Source organism: Bombyx mandarina, chromosome 02, assembly GCF_030267445.1.
Source record: "Bombyx mandarina strain Sakado chromosome 02, ASM3026744v2".
NCBI lineage: Eukaryota > Metazoa > Arthropoda > Insecta > Lepidoptera > Bombycidae > Bombyx > Bombyx mandarina.
In genome coordinates this window covers 3075449-3098471 of record NC_143209.1, presented here as the reverse complement: position 1 = coordinate 3098471, position 23023 = coordinate 3075449, and the positions used below count along the sequence as shown (strand labels likewise).

Sequence of the window (23023 nt, the reverse complement as noted above, 5' to 3'; positions counted from 1 at the left end):
TGACTATACTGAGACCTTAGAATTATATCTCAAGGTGTGTGGCGCATTTACGTTGTGGCTGTCTATGGGCTCCAGTAACCACTTAAGACCAGGTGGGCTGTGAGCTCGTCCATCCATCTAAGCAATAAAAAAAAATTAAAAGAAGACACGATTATCCTAACTGAATCGGTATTGCAGTAGTTATAGGTCCTGACCGTCGCGCCGAGGGTCGCGGGTTTGATTCCCACACCGGGCAGACGTTCGTGTGATGAGCATGCTTGTTTGTTCTTTGTTCGGGTTTTTATTATCTATTTATGTATATATCTAAACATATATAAGTATGTACGTCAGTCTCTGATACCCATAACACGGGAAATGCTAATTCGAAACCGTATGGTCGTGCGCGATTTGTTCCCAGTTATTATACCTAGTCAGGTCATAAATTCTGTCACATGTTTAATGTAAAATAATTGAAACAAGTTTATTCATTATGTAACCATTCATATACCAAAATGAACTTAACAAAACATAGATTCTTATGACACTAAAGCTTACACAGGCCTTCAATCTGCGCGGCCAGTCGTATATCGCAGCACGAACGAGGTACATGTCAATATCGGCGGCTGCCTTAATCAAGGATGTCTTGAGTGACTCCAAATTGGGATGAGGCTTTGAGCACGCCTTTTCCTCCAAGTGTTGCCATATCTTGTAATCTAACGGATTCAAATCTGGACTGGAGGAGGGCCAGTCTTCGTGCCGGATGAAGTCGATTTCACGCGCCGCCAACCAGTCTTGTGTGCTCTTCGCTCTATGAGCTGGCGCCGAATCTTGTTGGAATACCCAGTGCCTGTTATTGAACATGATATGAGAAACAGGTTCCACAAGGTTCGTCAGGACTGTATTTTGATACACAGTTGCATTCGTTTTTACACCTTTCTCACAAAAATGTACCACTGTTAAGCCCCAATAAGAAACTCCCAACCATACCATGAGCGAGGATGGAAAATGACCTCGTTGGACACGCGGAATACGGTTGCTCGCTTCTTCACTACTGTGTGCGTACACCTTATCATTTTGTTTGTTTTAACTCTCTTCTACGGTAAAAAATTTTTCATCCGAAAAAAGAATTTCCCGATATTTTTTTCCCGCGTACCGCTTCAACAAAGCGCAGCATCTCTTCAGTCTCAGGTCCATTAGACGAGCATTCAAACGATGTCCTGTTTTTCTTCGATATGCCCGAAGCCCTAAGTCTTCATTTAACCCTTTTCACCGTGGTTCTATTCTAAAAATTCTAAAAATATACATTTTTATTTTCATAAACAATTCGAAATTCGAATTCAATAAACTTTTTTGTGGTCAGCATTCTAAAAGAAAAGTTTTTACTGTGTGACAATACTTATGACCTGACTGGTTATATTATTAGCTGACCCGGCAAACATTGTTTTGCCATATATAAGATTTCTAGGGAATTTCTAGTGTAGAAAAAAAAAATAACTTATTGTAAGTGTGTAAGGATGTGGTAAATGAGTGAAAGAGGCATGTAGTGCAGTGAACGATGAGGGAATATATAATAAAAATAACAAAACCTCATTCAACCACATAATACCTCATTATAACAAAAAAAAATGTCCAATTAAAAAAAAATATGTTAGGGGTGGACAACCCTAATCACTTAGGGTGATGAAAAATAGATAGTAGCCGATTCTCAGACTGAATATGCATAAAAAATTTCATGAGAATCGGTCAAGCGGTTTCGGAGGAGTATGGGAACGAACATTGTGACACGAGAATTTTATATATTAGATTTATTATCCTTTTCTTGGTTACATCTCGCATACACCGTACGAAGGTTGCGGCCTTGCCTACGATTGTGGCTTGCTCCAGTGACCGCGCTGTTGGGATTTGCGGTCACATATCGCAATACTCGTAATGATCATTAATTACAACAATTGAAGGAATTATCACATTCTTGTATTCTAAGTATAAATTTTTTTTTATTGCCCTTTTAGGCGGACGAGCGTACGGCCCATATAATGATGAGTGGTTACCGTCGCCCGTGGACTTGAGCAATGTCAGGGGCAGAGACAAGGCGCTGTCTACAAATCAAGGGCCCATCACTGCGTTGCTATTATTGCCTCGTGAATCTAGTGCTCAGTGACTCTGATGATTAAGCTTCGGCATCTGAGCACGACTGTTATTTCGCAGCTTTATTTAAAAAAAATATAGCTTTAGCTCCTCAAACGTTGTTAGACGAATGCCAATCTAATTTCTGACAGAAACTTGAGAGAACAATTGTTTCTAAATTCATGAATGTTTGTTTAAAGTTAATCGGATAGTCCTTTTTAATTTGGGATGAAAGCCTTATCCGAAAGCGATCTGGTATCACCAGAACAGGTGGGTGAGCGCAAACTTAGCCAGGTGAGGTGAGATTTGCTAGTTATGCGAGTTTGGGTACCAGGGTCCCTATACCTGCTTCTAGTGCTAAGCGCTGCAGAGGTCTAATAGTTGGGTTAGTGGATGGATGGATCCGTAATGGTGTGAGGATAAGCTGCAACTTTCTGTTACCTTGATACTCGATTTTTTTTCCCAATTTGGTAATTAGGCCTATCACAATTATTGCAGGCTTCATTACATAAATTAATTACGTAATTATAAGTTATTATATGCTCGGAGTTACTCTGAAGGATAAAATCAGGAATGAGGTTATTCGATAGAGAACTACAGTCATCGACATAGCTCAAAGAGTCAGCAAGCTGAAGTGGCGGTGGGCTGGCCATATATGCCGTAGAACTGGCGATCGCTGGAGCAGACAGGTCCTCGGAGACCACGCAGCGGAAGACGTAACGTGGGACGCCCCCTGGTTAGATAGTTCGATGACCTCTGAACGGTGGCCGGCAAGAAGTGGATGAGAAAAACCGAAGACCGGGCTCAGTGGTGTGGATTGGGAGAGGCCTATGTCCAGCAGTGAACGACTGTATTGGGCTCATGATGATGATGATGATGAATTAAAAAAAAATGGCACGTCCTTAAAAAATTTTTATTAGAATTAAGTTCCTAGCCTACGCACGTTTTGGCGCCATAAGTGAGCGGTTGGCGCCAAAGCTGACCGCCATCGCGCACCGAGGTCAAACGTCAACATTCCGAATTTAAATTTCATCAAAAAATTTCAAACGTCACCTTTTGAAATTCGAATTGGCTTTTGCAGTTTTTTAATTCAACTTTTTAATTTGGTTCACGGCTCTGAAGCTGACGTATTAGGTAATGGTTGTTAGGTAAGTGAACGCTTGTTATGGAATAATTAGCGATCAGTTTATTAAACTCGATTATGGCGTACTTGCTTGACAAGTATACGAGTACATGAGCATGTAATTAAGAAATATTAGAATGCTTAAAATCGAATTCGCTTTTAGACGATTTTTCTCAAATAAAGGCAAACGTTCTCGGACAGAACTGCCGGTTGAAAAGTCGCTTTTGACTATAGTCGTTATTATGCAGCTAAAACCTTAACTTTTAAGTCGAATGACGATATAGAAGTAACGATTACTATAAAATGCATCTATAATTATTATTTTTTAATTTTTATAATTATATGTATTGTTTCTTCTATGGTAGTTAATGAGGAAGTATGTATTTCCTGTGAGGCTCAGGAAGGTCTTTAGTGGTAAGACGCTTGACTGTATCCATGGCATTGCTGTTGTCCATAGACGGCCATTCATCGTCAGCTGGTCCGATCGTCTGTCCATCAAGGAAATACAAACATGAACCTAAAAATTCTAGGCTATCCATATAAATCTCTTTTAACTATTATTCCAATTACAAAGTACATCAACAGTAAATCAAATAAAACCTTATTTTCAAACCCCGAATTCACAGATCTACCCACCCACCCGAAACCATAAACAATCAATAACATGACAATGACACAACTGACACACGTCAACGTCTCATTAGAAGCGGACCATCTATCATTTCGATTGATTTGCATAAATCGTTGTCAAACGAATTGAACGTTCCACGTATGGATTACGATCAACACTTGTAATTGATATTCACTATTTGTATTGACGAATTTGAAACTTTAGTATACATTTTTATAATAAATACAATGAAAATCGTAGAACTTAAAATCTAATTTTTCTCCACCTTATCTCACTAGGTGGGGTCGGCACAGGGAATTTTTCTATTCCATTCTCTTCTATCAGGCGTCATCTCAACACTCACTCCTCTCTGTCTCATATCGTCATTCACACGCTCCATCCATGTCTTCTTCGATCGACCTCTTCCGCCTCTACCTTGCACTACCATTTCCATACATCTTCTAGTCATTTGCATCTTCTCTCTACGCATCACATGTCCGTACTACGCTAACAGTCCGCTCTTAAATTCATAGAACTTAAATTAGATGAAGTAAAACTTACAGCAAAAGGCGAAAGGGATAGTTCTTATGGCACGTTGCAAGAAGTACAATCGGGTACATAGAGATATAACAGAAGTAGGATTCGCGTCAGGGAGGCTGCCCGTCGTAAAACTCAAGCAAAATCCCTTTTTTCCCTACTTATTCGCAAGTAGCCTAACGGACTATTCCAGCTAAGGAAATTATTTAACATTAGCTCTAACGAGAGGAGTACTTCGCAGCATCTACCGCAGGATTTTACTGGTGGTAGGACCTCTTGTGAGTCCGCACGGGTAGGTACCACCGCCCTGCCTATTACTGCCGTGAAGCAGTAATGCGTTTCGGTTTGAAGGGCGGGGCAGCCGTCGTAACTATAATGAGACCTTAGAAAGGTGGGTGACGGCATTTACGTTGTAGATGTCTATGGGCTCTAGTAACCACTTAACACGAGGTGGCTAAGATGATCTAAGCAATAAAAAAATTTAAAAAAGGGATCAAAATCGCGACCCATTAAGAAGATCCACCGTGAAACTCAGCGGGCAGCCAAATCCCTATGCAGCATGGTAAGATAGACTAAGCGAACTCTTGTAACTTATCATGAGGCCAAGACAAAGACAATTGATTATTATTTTGATGTGAAACATCTATTTCGACGAGTCAGATAGACTGTTGGCGTGGCGATGCGTACCCCGGAAAGCATCGCCATGCTATTTGATAGTATGTACATAATAGTATTTTTGTTTGTATTTTAGTACGCAACATCAAACATTAAGGATGAGCGGAACATTTTCAATTTATAATTTTTGTATTGAGAGTTACTTATTATCTATGATAGTAACTTAAAAAATCTAACACATAACTGTCATTACATACATTTTATATCATTACATATGTTTTTTTTTTTTTTCGAAGGAAGAGCCGTTTTACTATACAATTGTGACGCGTATCATGTTTCAAGATGGGCACAGGTGTCGTGTGGTCCATGGGCGCCGGACCACTCAACACTAGTCGGATCCTGAACCCTTGGTATATCTTGGCCTCATTCAACTGACTGATTACTTTTATTAAATCAAGATAAACAGCATACTTTCAAACTAACCGAAGGCTGCTTACAAAGATTTTTGTATGTAAAAAATAAATTGTAAATTTTTAACACTGACAACATTGAAACGTCGGCCGAAGGTTGCAATACTAACAGTTGATTGATTAGACATTTGATCTAAATATTCAATTTCATTTTAGGGTTCCTCTTTTTTGAAATTAAGTTTTATTTTTAATTTTTTTTTCTGAAAATCGTGATGTTCAACGTTTTTATTTACTAGCTTTTATCAACGGCCTCGCTCGCGTTTATGTAATTTTTTTCAGTAAATTCAGGCAAAGTGTAAGCATTGCTCTGGGACGCTTATGGTACTAATACACACAAATTCTCTGCATTGGATATACTTTTTTTTTATTGCCTGTATAGGTGAACGAGCTCACAGCCCACCTGGTGTTAAGCGGTTACTGAAGCCCATAGACATCTACAACGTAAATGCGCCACGAACCTTGAGATATAAGTTCTAAGGTCTCGGTATGGTTACAACGGCTGCCCCGCCCTTCAAACCAAAACGCATTACTGCTCCACGGCAGTGGTCCCTACCCGTGCGGACTCACAAGTGCTAAAATAGAAATAAAAATATACAGAACCATAATTATTCAGTATCGTGATATTAAAAAGATAATTATGTATAATTGATTATTGCGCTTTTTCGTAGTGGATATACGAATGTGACAGATAACTATTGCGTAATAATACGTGCCGTATTGGAATCTTTGTCAAGAAGTAATTCTTGGCGCGATAACACTCGAACAAATTACTATCTAAAATCATAAAACACATGCGGCATTAATATACTTCGACAAAGCGGCGCGACACGATAACCCTCTAATCGTGGTCGCCCCTAATTACTTATCTGATCCAGGCCATGGCGCAATACAAAGCCACCGTTGCCCTAAACATGACAATGTCTTGTTGGATTCCCCGGATTCACTCTCGGTGCTTTTAGAACCCTCAAGCAACGGTCACCGTCCTTGTCGATCTCGTCAATACGACAATCAATCTCGTCAATAGACACAGCCTACCAGCCGTGGATTCTGTTAAGCACTACTCTTGGTAGGGCGAGCGTTAATAAATAAGCTCAAGTGAAGCCCGCACGAAAAGCACAGCGGTGCTCTACAAAAGGAGTCGCCCACCGAACACCACATTGAGCATCCCACTCCCGACTAGGCGTGTCAACACCTCCGCCTCCGCCATTCGCCCAATCATGATGTACGACCTACCCATACCGTGGGCCCCGAAGGTCAAATACTTAGGCGTCACCTCGACAGAGGGATGATGACATTCCGCCCCCACATAAAGACGGTATGCGACCGTGCCGCCTTCATACTAGGACGCCTCTACCCGATGATATGCAGGCGAAGTAAAATGTCCCTTAGAAATAAGGTGACACTCTACAAAACTTGCATACGCCCCGTCATGACCTATGCAAGTGTAGTGTTCACTAACGCGGCCCGCACTACCTTAAAATCATTCCAAGTTATTCAATCCCGCTTTTTGCAGGATAGCCGTTGGAGCTCCGTGGTTCGTCAGGAACGTCGACCCCCATGACGACCTGGACTTAGAGTCCATCAGTAGGTATCTGCAGTCGGCGTCGATGCGCCACTTCGATAAAGCGGCACGACACGAGAACCCTCTCATCGTGGCCGCCGGTAACTATATTCCTGATCCTGCGAACAGAATGGAAAGCAGTCGACGTCGCCCCAAACACGTCATTTCGGATCCTCCCGATCCACTAACGGTGCTTTTAGGTACCTCAAGCACCGGTCATCGTTCTCGTCGAACCCGTCGCTTGGGGAGAAAAACACAAATCAACATATTGATGACTAAAATTATATGTTATCAGACTATACGATATCAGACTTCAAACAGAACCATCTGCATAGTGTAATAAGGCACCTATATCTAATTAATGTAAAACACAAAAGATTTTTTGTTGGGAACGCAAGGAACGAAGTGTAATTTGTTTTCTTTCGTTGATTCTTCAGAATTTAAAGTGTAATAATGTTTATTTACCGTTTAATATCTGCAAAACCTATGTGGGAAAATGAAACAAAGTCCATTAAAAATGTCTCAATAAATAACCAAAATTTTACTGAGACTTCATTCCATTCCATATCATAACGCTCAGTATCATTATTCATAAAACAGAATATTCAAAAGATTACGCTGTATGGCTTGATATCTTCGCCTTTTCAATTAGAAAAATGGAATTCCTACTCAACAAAACGAAACATAAATAGTAAAATAAAAGTAAGTATTCGATAAAATGCCTTTAATTATAATTTGTGGCACACCAGTAAGCGGAAAAACGACAAGAGCGAAAGAATTAAAACAGTTTTTTGAGGAAAAGCACGGTAAAACCGTGGAAATCGTTTCTGAAGACGAGGCCATTGCAAAATTAGGTTATGAAAAAAATTCAATGTTTCTCGACTCCCAGAAGGAAAAACGAGTGCGGGGTTACTTAAAATCTGAAGCGATAAGATTAATAGGAAAGGATAATGTCGTTATACTAGACGGCAGCAATTATATCAAAGGTAAATAATCATTTAACATCTGCCTAAAGAAATTAAACAAAACAGATTTTAAATTAATATACCATTTTCATTTCAATTATTTTATGAAAATAAACTATACCATAACCGAATTATTGTATTTAAGGATTATCCACCAAATCCAAATGAAAATGATCACAGTAATAATTTAAGTGTTTTGTCTGAGTGCTTAACGTGAACTAGCTCATCACAATCTAATATCAATTAACAAATATGAGACAACCGAGAAATCTGCTCTGCTCTCCTGTATAAACTTATATTCGATTATTACATCACAGGATACCGTTACGAGTTGTATTGCGCTTCAAAAGCTTCAAAGTCCACGCAATGCACAATTTACACCCTACGTAATCACGAAGAAGCGTGGCAGGCGAACCAGAAGAGGATTAGCACAGATAATAGTGACCAGTACACTGAGGAAGTCTTTAATGCATTAACTAGATTGAGGTAAAATCACACTTACTGTTGGTAGGACCTCTTGTCAGTTTACTGGTGGTAGGACCTCTTGTGAGTCAGTGAGTGTGGGGCATCCATTGTAACTATACTTGAGATCTTAGAACTTATATCTCAAGATGGGTGGCGCATTTACGACATAGATGTCAATGGGCCACTTAACACCAGGTGGGCTGTGAGCTCGTCCACCCATCTAAGCAATAAAAAAAAACATGTTTGTGTTCTTAATCAGTAAAAGTTATGTACAAATGTGTACTAGTCGATTTTTTATTGATATTGGTGGCAGAACTATGGCCCATCTCTCTCTCTCATCTATCTTGTGCGAATGTTTATGGACAATGGCAATGTGAACACACTTATGCTACTGCCTCAAATATCGCCTTCTTTAAAGTGAAATTTAGTGGATCTATGGTTTCTAAATAACTAACTAATAAATAGTTAATTTTGAAATGGATTTTTACTGTAAATGTAATAGAGCATCCAACTCATCAAATAAATAAACAGATAAAATAACCTATAGTTGAGAGAGACAGATAGTTAATGGAAATTAAATTATTTTATTTAACTATAAAAAAAATATTTCATTGATGAGTTGTTATAAAATAACACAACTTTGATATTCTGAGGAACCAAACTGCCTCTGATGAAATTCTGCTGTAGAAGGACACTGGAATCCACAACTAGTCATTTTCCCAAGAGAACCTTTATGAATGAGTTCTAATATTAAAGAATCGAGGAGCAGACCAAACAAAAGTGCTCCATAAAGGTCACAACCCTCAGCACTGAGGAACACGATGCAAAGATTAGGAACACAACTCAAAAATATATTTTAATATCATATCTTTCTGATTTTCAGTTCAATTCATTATAGTCCAGAGCAGATTAGGGGACCGTTAACAAAACATCATCATTAACTCGAATATTCGTTTCATTTCTCTAATATTGCCTATATTAATCAAATATTAATATTTCTAGGTTCGAGGAACCAAATTCCAACAATCGATGGGATAGTCCACGCTTCACAGTTCTGCCAACAGACAATATAGATTTAGAAACTATATACAAAGTTCTATTTGAAAAGAAACCTCCACCACCCAATCAAAGCACTCAAAATGTAAGTATCTACATGTCACCTAATCTTGCATCTTAGTTTTACCGTGACTAAAGGTTATTAGCAATGCCCAGTGTGTTAAGCTATTTTCTATCATTAGAACATTGTTTGAAGTATTGTGTTGTGATGTCAAATACAGACAACACTCTTTGTGTCACATCACTAGCTAATAGTTACTCTTTGTGACTATTAGCTAGTGATGTGACATCAATTACTATATAGTTTTGATATTTATAATATCCAAAATTCTAATACATTCTCAGCTAGTTCTCAAAGTATTTGTGAGTAGATTTTTTTATAAGCGTATGTGAATATCATTCCTCTGGTATTTTTCATGCATGCATAGTGGTATACTAGTATTGTACAGACAAAAGAAGAACTAAATAACCTGCTGGGACTATGTTCCGGGTATTGTCCTTCTGCTTAACAGCAGATGTTCATATAAATTTTTGGTAATTTCAGCCTCCACTATCCTCAACGAACTTTTTATATGAAGTGGACAAAACCACTCAGGATATCTGCAAACAGATACTGGAAGCGAAACAGTTGAACTTGGACGGAGAAGTCAAGTTCCCAAGTTACTCGGCTGTGCTTGAAGCCGGCTTCATACAAGATGTAAACCCTCAGAAGTTACTGCGACTCAGGAGACAGTTCCTCACATATGCGAAAATGAATCATTCCAGTGAAAGTGCAGATAAAATAGCAAGATACTTTGTGCAGTATTTAAATAAAACTTTACATGATTGATGTTCAAACTTTAAATGAGTCACACTGTCTTGATAATAAGAACCAAAGAGCCAATTCTTTGATATCTCCTTATCTCACATAATTAATACATATTATCCACCGGTTACCGTCTTCGTCGAACCCGTCGCTTGCGACGAAGGGCTAGACGAGCGAATTAACCCACAGACACAGCCACTGAGTTTCTAGCCGGATCTTTATCAGTGGGTCGCGTTTCCGATCCGGTGATAGAATCTGCGAAGCACTGCTCTTGCTAGGGTCAGTGTTAGTAACTCTCCGATTTGAGGCCCGTGAGCTCACCTACACACGCTAGGGTAAACTGACAGAGGCTATCAGCATAGGCAGGAAAAAAAAACATTATCAAATGAATATACTCATATTAGTAAACACGAAAATAAAACATTATTTATTATATAAAAAAACACGTATAATCTCTTATTAACATTGCTCACAATAAATGAAACAAGATAAATAAAGTTCAGAAATTCAACTATTTTTTTACAACCATTTTTTTTGTGTACTTTTTATATCAACAACTTAAGTTTACAAATACAGTCTGATGATAAAGCTGTAAAGCTTACTTTGAAACAATACAATATTTTTTAACTATCTATTACTTATTACATTCGCCTATTAATCCCATACAACATAAAAAAATTCAAGTGTCATAAACAGTAGAATATTTTTAGTACAAAAAATTTGACATTTATAATTTAGACAGCTGTCAGAACGAAAAAAAAAATGCAAACGGAAAACGACTTATTACGTAACTAAACAAATATTAACATTTTGATAAGCTTTAAAACAAATGGATGTTTATTTCTTCTTTACACGCAACAAAAATATTAACAGTTACAGCTGTTCTACAACACAAGCTTAACAAACTTTTAAGTTGTTAAGACTTCACATAGAACTCTTAAGTTGTAACAGACAAAAATAAGGTCTTCTTTTATAAAGCTTATGGATAATGTATGTATTATAATGAGGATAGAGATACGTCATACATGTAATTGTCATTCAATTGCATCGATAGAATTCTGCCTGAAATTTTTTTCATTTTTATCTTTAACTGAAATTATTTTTAAATAGACCTTTATCGAAAACGGAAGTAGCAGTCAATTTCGGTCGACTTTTTTTTTTGAGACAACTGCTGAAAAGTTTCAACTTAACATAATTTTCTCTTGACACTACGCGGCTGCTGTAGTGGTCACCGAAGGGAAGTGGGAATGGGACAGCACAATTTAAGTGCGAAGTGTTAATTGGGAACCTAACAATCATATTTGTCATAATCACTGCACAAATTTAAAAGACCTTAGCAGGCTATGCGCAACTGATGCAAGATAATCTACAACTATGGAGGGTAGAGGTAAGGAGAACCGTCTCTGTGTGTGAAAAAGTGTCCGTTAAAATCTGCTAAATAAGGGTGGCGCTACAGTAGCAACCGGGTAAATTTTAAAAAAGGCGCTGAAAGTTATTATAATAAGATAGAGAAATAAAAAAGAACGAAAGAACTGTAAGCACTACAAAAACACAAAAAGTATTTAAAGCTGATAAGGAAAAGCAATCGATGTCTCCACGTTTTACCACAGCAATATTTTTAGGTTATATTGACGAAATTAGTTTGGACTACGTAAACATGTGAGGTCTTATATATTAATTACACTGTCAATAACTACTCTAGTCATTAAATATGTTAAATTTCCTAACTCAGCATCAGTTAATGACTCAGTTAACGACTGCTCAATTCATATCATACCCTGTGCCTATGCTAGCGCCATTCTGGAAGATTTTTGAACTATTATTTAGTGCTGAAAGTGGGACACTTTTTCAAGCTTCTCCCATATGAGACGGTTCTCCTTACCTCTACCCTCCATAACTAGAACCTAAGCTATAGACTTGAACTATTGTTATTAGTTATTTACGAAATCAATCCGTAAACGCATTAAATTATCGAACATTTCGACATCATTGTTTTTCTCTTTTTCATCATCGAAAATTTATTATTTGAATATTTGAACTCATTAGTTCTAATGAAAGCTAATATTAAACAAAAATACTATTCATTTTTAAACTCTGCTATTATTAATTCTTTTAAACATTTTCTTTAAAAATATTTACTACTAATACTAGACAACGTTTCATTTAGTTAATTTTAATACAAAAATAATACAATTTTGTTAGTCAAATTCCGTTTGTTTAAATATTACTAAATACAGACTTTTGTTTTAAGTAAAGAGGTAGGCACGTTTGAAGAGATATTAGAAAAAAATGTGGTGTCGTGGGACACCAGGTAGGAACGAAGTTCCTTCGGCTAATGTAGAATCGACACAATTTGCAAAAAAAAAATCGTGCTCCATTTTATGTTGATTTTCTTGATTTTTCTCTTAAATTTTGCTGATTAGTTTTTATTTAAGTATAGGAAAGTATTTAGGAAATTCAGTAATTTAGGAAATAATAAATTACATAAAATAGAAAGAGAATGGATGAACGGATTTTTTCTTACGGTTTTACTATCACATTTTTTTCAGTTCGGTCGCGCAGCAAAATCCCTATCCAAGCCTGCCGTAAGGAACTTCGTTCCAAAAAAATAACTAATCGAACCGCCTGATAATATTGCTTTAAAAAAAATCCCTCTTGTCAATACGTCACACATTTTCAACAATAAAAAAAAAAAAACCTTAAAGTTACATAAATGGAACAAGGATACAAAATTTTTGGATGTTTGTTTGTTTGTTCGTTCGTTACGCAACTCTACTGAACGGATCTTGAGGCCTTCCAAAAAGCGGATAGCTTAACCTGTTAACCGGGGAATTCCCTATTTAATTACGAGGCATAATGTAAACGGGCGCGAAATCTTTCACTAGAACCTGTCAGTATCACTGCCAATGCAAAGCAAATGACTGATTTTGTTAGTGTCTTAAATTCGAACAGCAACACAAATCGATATAATTATTTGAGTGCGCCGCGTAGGTCACCGGTGACCTACACACCGCCTATTTCTGCCGTGAAGCAGTAATGCGTTTCGGTTTGAAGGGTGGGGCAGCCATTGTGACTATACTGAGACCTTAGAACTATATCTCAAGCCCATTTATCGATGAAGGCTATAGGCTATATAACATCACGGTAAGGCCAATACAAGCGGCCTTAATCCCTTTTGAGAGTTTTCACTGCGTGCGCTGCGGAAACAGCTAAAATTTCACTAAAGTAATGTAAGAGAGAATTGTTCCCCTTTAAAAGAGCTAACATTCTATTATTCAAAAATATTTTCACTTTCTATGTAAATGAAGAGGCGGGTAAAATTTAGCGTCATGCCAAAGTAACTATCCCACGCGGACAAAGTCGCGGGCAAAAGCTAGTCTTAAAAATATGTAGTACTAAATATCAATTTATTTTACTAATAATCCGATTGCAACTCAATTTTGGAATTAAATCAAAATGAAACTAATCATTATTCAAGTTTAACCTCTTCAGAAACATTGGCACATATGTGTGAGTTTTTTAATTGTTTTTTTTATTTTTAACTTACACTAAAAGGCCACATATATGGACTTTTTTTTTTAAATTAATATTTACTAAATATGTTTGTTATATTTTTTTTACTCATTCAATTGTTTTAAATATAAAATAAACAAATCGCAATAAAGTATAAATCAAATTCATGTAACTATTTGTACTTTAAAAAAATTGTCTCTGAAGAGGTTAGTAATGCGAGGTAACTCACGATTGACATAAAAAAAACTATTAATCGCTTTCATCCTTTAAGGGGCCGTGAAAGAATGTTTGGGTACGGGAACCTTTTAAATTTCACTAACTATTAAAATCTTAACACCCTGGACTCAGGTCTTTCGAGCCTAAACCCAAAATCCGCATTGCCTAACGTTACAAATATTTAGGTAAGGCTAGTTTAACAAATTTAGTATTATCACCCGCTTGGGTTGAGGTAGTTATCGCTGGCTTCTATAAAGGCAACCCTGTTATCTTTTCGCTAAGACAATGAGAAACGGATTAATACTAATATATCTCTTAATAACCATAAAGTCGGATGTTCATTCAACTTTCCAAATTGAACTAGCTCTATTATATTATATAGATTTGCGACATAATATCTCCTTCATTTGTTGTTTTTAAGGATTTTTTGACCTGGTAACTAAGACCTTTAGATCATGTCTTATTTTAATTTATATTCTTATTTTTATGAAAAATGATAATATGGAGTAAAATGAAATGAAATGAAATGAGACGAGATGATATGGGATGAAATATAATCTCAGTAAAATAGTGGTCATTTACTGAGATTTTTTCAGTGGACTTTTTGAAGGATCCCGAGAAGTTACATCCAGCGGCTTTGTTTCATTTTCCCAAATTTTTGTGCACTTTCACAGATATTAAACAGTTAATAAACCACCGTTATTACACATTTAAGCCTGAAGAAACACTAAATAGACAAAACAAAACAAATCACACAAATTCAATCCTCGCATTCCCGCCAAAAAAAAACATATCTCCTTCAATTATTGATTTAAAAATTAGGGTACTTAATGTTTATGATATCATTCCACAAGCTCCCTAGAGAAGCACTGAGTTTTTTTTTTAAATTCCATCCCTAAGCCTCATGTATGGTTCACATAAATAAAACTAAAGTGGCTGATGGATAGCGAACACCTGTGCCTCACAAAGCTATGATGTTCTGAGCAAATTTACTGCATAACGCATACACTATGAACGTTCATCATCAGTGTATACTAACCGTTTAGAAGATAATTCAAGCTATCCCAACTTTTTCTTTGCTGTGGACCGACTTACATTGATACTCAGTAAGTTGTTTTAATTTAAAGTTTATCCCGTAGTGCGGTGTAAGGCTTCCTGCAGACGAAGAAAACAGATTCGTATTCGTGCTGAAGCATAGAGTTTGGGTTCTGGGCGTATTTCGTCTTGACGCCCGTCCGCTCTTCCTGTAAAGATAAAACAGTTAAGTGCCATTTCTCACTCAAAGCCGCTGGACGTAACTTCGCGGGATCCACCAAAAAGTCCACTGAAAAAGTCCCAATAAATGACCACCATTTTACTGAGATTATATTTCATCCCATATCATCTCATTTCTTTTCATTTTTTGCCATGTTTCATATTAATCAGCTTCATTTCATTTCCCTTAATATTATTTTTCATAAATTAAAATAAGACTTGACTTAAAGGTCTTAGTTACCAGGTCATAAAATCACTTTAAAAAAAAAATTTTGACATTTGAGGTGACTAATTGCTCTGGAACGTCAAATGTAAATCATCTTGTAATACTTGTCTAAATAAATTACTAAAGCACTTACATTTTCAATTTTCAATGTTTTTTTAATTATTTATTGCCGTATAGGCAGACTAGCATACGACCCGCCTGATGGTGAGTGGTTACCGGCGCTCATGGACATCAGCAATGTCAGAGGCCGAGTCGCTGACTACCTTAATACCGTGTAATAAATATCGTCGCTGTCAAACCAAAATGTCTGCTATGTGCAAAAACTCTATTTTGAATTAACGAGTAAAAACATTTTTGTTTAAATTTTTATATGACGGTGAATTTTTAAGAACTATATGAAATTAAAACTATAGATAAATATTAAAGCTATAGGAACACTACACAGTTTTTTTTATACGGTAGATAGGGCTGTGAACTATACGAAAAGGTAAAAAAGTAAAAATCTCAAAAAGTGCACATAGAAGATTTTGGTTTGAGAACGACGATATACTGTTTTATTATATTTATCAGGACACTTACCAGAACATCAAATCCCACATCTCTTATTATTTCTATTAGTATATCGTAAGGCGGCTCAACACTGTTTTCGGTCGGCATGTCGCTGCAAAGGAAGATAATAATATAATAAAATACTAGCTGACCCGGCAAACGTTGTTTTGCCATATAAATTATTTCTAAGAAAGATAAATAACCTATATACCGACTGCAGCGCCATCTGCCGGGCTGATTTGTGAATCTAAACCATCCAGGGCGCCACCCAAATGGATGGCATTCCTGCTTCGCGGCAGAAATAGGCAGGGTGGTGGTACCTACCCGCGCGGACTCACAAGACAATATTATCAAGATCGTTACAGTTACCAAGACTTTGATGCAGTCAGGCCTGCGCTGCGTACCTGTAGTGATACAGCAAGGGTCCCAGGTTGATCCAGATCCCTCCCGGCACCAATATCTCGAATATCCTCTCGACGAACTCGATGACGTTGGGAGCGCAGTCGATGAAAAAGCAGGTCACCACGCACGACCACTCGTCCACTTCGGTGTAGACCTGGGGACCGAGCAAGAATCAAGGTATCCGGTGGACCGAATGGTAAACAGTCGACGTCGCTAGGCAGCGGCTTGGCTCTGCCCCTGGCATTGCTGAAGTCCATGGGCGACGGTAACCGCTCACCATCAGGTGGGCCGTATGCTCGCCTGCATAAAAGGGCAAAAAAAAAACATGTCGAGAAAAAAAATGTGTATGATTTAAACAGCGCCCCCTACCGTCCAGTAAAAAGAATTCATTTCAGTAGGTTCTAAATGTGGCAGGAAGGTAGAGGAGCAGATGACATTCAGCATCACACGTTCCATACGTCATACATTCTGTTACGCCGGTAAGAGTAACGCCATCTATCGCCGAATAGTCGAACGAATATCGAAGGATCTAGTAGCACCTAGAACGCTCGAGAGGTACAACGCCATCTATTGGCAGATAGCAGAAACTACTACTAGGGAGGTGTGGAATATTCTCGATAATTCTAGGGATGAGGTATCGGCTATAAAAGCGTTGTAGGGTTGGCACGCAGTCAGTCAGTAATCGAAACTACTCGAAACGAAACAGCGAACGGATCGCCTGAAGCGAAGCGGAACAAGCGAATTGAGTGTTTGTGAAGTGTTTTAAAGTGTTTGTTGAGTGTTCAAGTGTTGAATACAGATTTTAAGTTGCACTTTGGTGAAATTTTATTTATCCCGAACCACAGCGCATAACAATACCTTAAGAAAGTCTCCAGCGGCCATAGAAAAATTCGGATTGGGCCTGTCTCCCGACGGCCTCACATCAGGGAACTTCACGCCCAAGAGCTGGTGCTCGCAGCTCAGGTTGTTGACGTACTGGTGTAACCACGGGTGAACCGTATATTTGTTCGCCTGTTGGAAAATAGATGTATTTTGAAAGAACTGTTTAATGTCGCGTGTATTATTATTATATGATAAATTATACATTGAGTGTAAAATAACCATCTCTAAATGGCTCAGTTCTAAAAACTATGACGAAACAGAGGCTTATACTATATATATTAAAGTAAAACACACGCACGCACGCACGCACGCACGCACGCACGCATGCGCACACACACACACACACACATTTGTTATGCATAATTGGTAGTATTGTGGTATCCTCATAGGAGGATACCACAATACTACTGATAGCTGATACACTGATAGCAGCCCATGGACGTCCACTGCAGGACATAGGCCTCCCCCAAGCCTCGCCACAAAGACCGCTCCTGCGCTGCCTGCATCCAGCGGATCCCCGCGATCCCCCCAGTATGGGTTTCTTGTGGTATATAAATTGCTTTTATGGAAGAGCGGAGTCTCCTAGTACAGGCTTGCACGCTTAAAAGGAGACTCCAATCATTGTTTTGTTTTGACTCGTTTTTAAAAATAAAGTATTTTTATATATTTTTTTTTTTTTTTTGTATTATTATTAGTATTATTTTCTTTACTTTTCTATTCTCAGCAGACGCTGGTAGGTACGTTTTTATTATTTACGGGCCTTATTTATTATTATTGTTCATAGGTTTCCCATTTCTCAGTTCAGTCTGTCGACAGAGCCGGTAGAACTGTATATACGGGCTTTTGGCTAATTAGGTCCTGCCTACTTCTGCCCTGAAGCAGTAATGCGTTTCGGCTTGAAGGGCGGGGCAGCCGTTGTAACTTACTTGAGACCTTAGAACTTATATCTCAAGGTGGGTGGCGCATTTACGTTTTGGATGTCTATGGGCTCCAGTAACCACTTAACACCAGGTGGGCTGTGAGCTCGTCCACCCATCTAAGCAATAAAAAAAATAAAAAAAGCCTAGTTAGGGAGGAGCACAAAATAAATTAAGGCTTCCTAAAGATAGCATTACGTTATAACTCGTTACGTTATATTGTAAACACGATCAAATACAAACCTCAGGGCACCGATTAAGCACAAAATTACTTGCAAACAGCATGAACAATGAGAATTCGTTGCCCTGCGTTGTATAGCCGCGTTTCGATATCTCCCAGGCGAGCCTGCCCAGACCGGCACCGGGCACCAGCACGCGGACCACAGTGTCACTGCAACAATCAGTATGAGTATTTAGCGAAAACCTTAGTGTGGCCAAATGTTAAAAAAAAAAAAAAAAATTCAGTCCGTATGTATGTGCATAATAAGTCGTCGCGGCCTAAAGGATAAGACGTCCGGTGCATTCGTGTTGAGCGATGCACCGGTGTTCGAATCTCGGGCGGGTACTAATATTTTCTAATGAAATACGTACTCATTTAGGAATAACATCGTGTAATAAAAATCAAACCCGCATAATTATAATTTGCGTAATTACTGGTGGTAGGACCTCTTGGGAGGCTGCACGGGTAGGTACCTCCACTCTGCCTATTTCTGCCGCGAAGCAGTAATGCGTTTCGGTTTGAAAGGTGGGGCAGCCGTTGTAACTTTACTGAGACCTTAGAACTTATATCTCAAGTTGGGTGGCGCACCCTTATTTGATGTGACCTCATCCACCCATCTAAGCAAAAAAAAAAACACGAGTATTTAGCGAATCACTTTAGTATGATCAAATATGTATTAAAAAACATTATTTCAGTTTGTGCAATATAATCATAACAATGCACCGATGTCAGTGTCGCTTTTGCGAAATATATTCATTTAAAGTTATACAGGCACAGGGTTACGATTTCGTGGCCGAAAGGTGACATTTGTGAAGCAAAGGTACGGATTCCGAAGCCGGATTGAAATTTCGAAATTTGCTCGTACTGGACAACTATTGCAGAATTGTATGTATGTGTGTTGTTGTTTTCCTTTGTTAATATGTCCTTAATAACATATTTGTAAGAAATCACTGCTACTAACATTAATATGGATTATTATCTATACTAATATTATAAAGGGGAAAGATTTGTTTGTTTGTATTGAATGGACTCCGAAACTAATGAACCGATTTGAAAAATTATTTCACTGTATGGAATCTACACTATCCTCGAACGACCTAGGTTATATTCTTTTTTTTTTTTTAATTAGGGATCCTTACTAAAACTCCAATAATGTAAAAAAATGACCAAAAATATTTTTTACATCGCGTGCGCCGCAAAATCTATTAATGATAGAATAAAATAATGTACTATGTAAAAATAATAAAAAAATAGATAAAAACAAATATTATTTAAATGAAAATAAAAGTTCATTAAAATATAATAATAATATTTAAACTATCTATATAACTTTCTATTTTTAGAAACCTGACGCAAATATAAGGGTTAATGAGTGTGTATTATAATTTTTTATTTTGAAATTTTTGTTAAAGCCCCTAGGCCGCTAGTCTGAAATAAACGCATTTAATAATAATAAAAAGAAACGTCCAAACCCGCCCTTCGCCTCCATTGGACGCGTTGATAATTGTACACTGTGACTATTGAATTTAAATCTAAAAAGGTACAACTTTAGTGTGAATTTTTACCGAATTTTGCACTCTTCACATCGCTGACTCAATGACTATGATGAAATGAAAAATAATAATTATAATTTTGTATATATGAGGTGTATTGGCCTTGTCATCATTTTATCTAGGTCAGTAGAGAAAACATTGTCAATTATGTGATTTAATTTGGCTCTATCATCGGCCACCCGCGTGATGTCTCTTTTTGGGAATAGTCTGGGATTAATCTCGATAGGAATGAATGGGAAGGTGGTTAGTAAATAACGGAAAGTACTACTCAAGGTAATCACTTGACTATTTTTACTTAATAAGTGACTATTATTAAGAACTTCAGTGTGACAAAAAAAACACACTTCACCTAAATTAAGGGACCAACTAAAATTCCCTAAATTGTCTTTTTTTTTCTTCTTCCTACCTAAGCTGATAGCCTTGAGAGGCTATTTCAGCGTAACCGTGGCTAGTAGGTGAGCTTACGGGGCTCAAACCTGACGACGATGCTAACACGAACCCTAGCAAGAGCCGTGCTTCGCAGAATCTACCACGGGATCGGAAACGTGACCCACTGAGAAGATCCGGCGAGAAACTCAGTGGGCTGTGTCTGAGAGTTAATTTACTCGCCGAGACCTTCGTCGCAAGCGACGGGTTCGACGAGAACGGTGACCGGTGCTTGAAGTACCTAAAAGCACCGTAAGTGGACCGGGAGGATCCAAGATGACGTGTTTTGGGCGACGTCGACTGCTTTCCATTCTTTCCGCAGGATCGGGAATGTAGTTACCGGCGGCTACGATGAGAAGGTTCTCGTGTCGTGCCGCTTTATCGAAGTGGTAAATTGTCAAGATTACTCGAAAACCCTTAATGCAAAAAAAAACGAAGCACCAATTCAAAATGCAACCATTTTTCTTTATGTTACTGTCTGTTGAATTACCACAAAAACTTTTGATGTTTTTTTGTTCTTAATTCCATAATTCCAGCTACAAAAACCCCTTACCTGCATTTCTCTGGGGGAAATCTTTTCTCAATCTCGTCCAGTATGGGTTTGTAGCATTGTTCCCTTTCCGGGGCTCCAATGTCGCTCCAATCTCGCACAATATTTTTTAATACTGACTGCACCTAAAACATATACAAGACAAACTGAAAAAATACCATAAAGAAAATAGGTATTTATCTATGAAGTTGCCATTTTACAATACTGGCCGTTTGAAAAATTATTTATAGACTATTTACTGGTGGTAGGACCTCTTGTAAGTCTGCACGGGTAGGTACCACCACCCTGCCTATTTCTGCCATGAAATAGTAATGCCTTTCGGTTTGAAAGCTGGGGCAGCCGTTATAACTATACTGAGACCTTAGAACTTTTATCTCAAGGTGGGTGGCGCATTTACATTGTAAATGTCTATGGGCTCCAGTAAACACTTAACACCAGGTGGGCTGTAAGCTCGTTCACACATCTAAGCAATAAAAAATAAATAAATAAAAGAACAAAAATTTCAATATTTACCTTCTCAACGTCATGCTGCATTTTATGTTGTTTTTGCGATGATATCTCGCAATTATTATAATTACATCCAAAACTCTCAGTACCGTTGGCTCCAGAACTTTCTGTCATACTATGATCGACATTCTCAAACATTTTATCCACATCTTTAATTATCAAATTAACAACACTATTATTAATGTCAAGACATTTCTTGAATCTAGTTAAATATGTTTTGTACTTATCCAGGTGCCTTTGATGGTGTTGAGATAGTGACTTAATTATCTTTTCAGATTTATGTATACGATCCAAACTACATAGCCTGAAAAAAAAATACAATGCCGCAATCATTTCATGCCTATTACATTGTAAAGTAGTATTTATGTGAAAATTTTGTTTCCAGTAGTGAAAAACCAAAACTCCAGTGTGTGACTGCAGCTTTAAAAAAATATTAAAAAATAAACATCTACATTCGTGGTACAACACTAGAGCCTTTACATGGTACTCCTACAGTGACTATGCTGACTCAGAAAATACTCCAGTTATCAGATCAATTATTACAGTGCATGTGTTCATTAATTACTTAGAAATGCAGATAGCCTGAGAGTTAATTGCTGTAGTTCATGGGCACCACTACAGCCAACTAATTCATTAAAATGAGATATCGTAAGTCAAAGGCAAAGTCCCAATTGCATTGTGTAATAGATGTCCTCCTACTATTCAAACTGGATACTTCATAGAAAGAAGAATGCTTGTACCCACCAGGGCAGAATCTTGTTTGTCAATTATATGTATTGAAGAATACAGAGGTAAATAATTAATGGTTATAAATATGAATAAAAAATTTACATTAATTTAGCACATTTATTATAAGATTTTTTCCTTCAAGTAGCTGAGCTACTAAGATTAGCGTTGAATATGAATTGAATGAAAGAAGTACATACATAAACTAGTGTAATATTTAAATAATTTTTAACTGGAAATTTAAAAATGAGATTTAAAATAACTAATCCATATATTGATTTTGTGTTAGACCTAATTAGGATACATACGATAATATGTTCGGTTTGTATAAACTGGTTAGCCAATTAGTACAATAAATTCGGTCAGAGTACAAGTTCAACACAAAGAATTGTTACTATGCGGCCTGTAAATGGTTTCTTCAGTCAGTTCTGTCTTTCTTAACTTAATAAGTCGCTAAAACGAAGACTTAATTTTCTTGTTCATTACATTTGTCCAATTCATGTACTTACTTGTAATATTTGAATGCATTTACAACCGCCCTAAAGTGCTCACGCTCCTTCGCCTCATCAATTTCCTCGGAAGCCGGAATGGAAGACATTTCAAAGACTTGTAATTTAACCTTAACTATTATACAATAATAACGAATAACCGTTTGATAATTTACGTATCTAATTAATTATCACAATATTAACGCAGGTGTCTTTATCTTTTTTTTTGTTGTAAAATCTATTGTAAGTTGTATGTACTGTAACCTGCGAAAACAGTTTAAATG

General features: G+C 37.4%; 2 protein-coding genes across 3 annotated transcripts in view; one reads left to right on the top strand and one right to left on the bottom strand.

Moving 5' to 3' along the window:
• LOC114241872 (protein-L-histidine N-pros-methyltransferase CARNMT1) overlaps positions 1-23023 on the bottom strand; it is a 26235-nt gene extending 3212 nt beyond the window's left edge. The window contains exons 1-8 of one of the 2 annotated variants that reach the window (XR_016324676.1): positions 22761-23023; positions 21532-21829; positions 21022-21143; positions 18513-18660; positions 17329-17481; positions 16473-16624; positions 16099-16180; positions 15079-15283 (exon numbers count right to left, since the gene is read on the bottom strand). Coding sequence is in view for 1 of the 2 variants with exons in the window: in XM_089735214.1 (XP_089591340.1) it covers positions 15161-15283; positions 16099-16180; positions 16473-16624; positions 17329-17481; positions 18513-18660; positions 21022-21143; positions 21532-21829; positions 22761-22849 (1167 nt within the window). In the remaining variant the exon portion in view is untranslated. Of the gene's footprint in view, positions 1-13154; positions 15284-16098; positions 16181-16472; positions 16625-17328; positions 17482-18512; positions 18661-21021; positions 21144-21531; positions 21830-22760 lie in introns of those variants that run through there. The other variant, XM_089735214.1, reaches the window with a different exon arrangement.
• LOC114241894 (protein KTI12 homolog) lies at positions 7663-10335 on the top strand. The gene is made up of 4 exons (XM_028172875.2): positions 7663-8005; positions 8302-8470; positions 9452-9590; positions 10050-10335. Exons 1-4 carry the CDS (start codon positions 7738-7740, stop codon positions 10332-10334), a joined length of 861 nt encoding a protein of 286 aa, XP_028028676.2. The 5' UTR covers positions 7663-7737; the 3' UTR covers position 10335.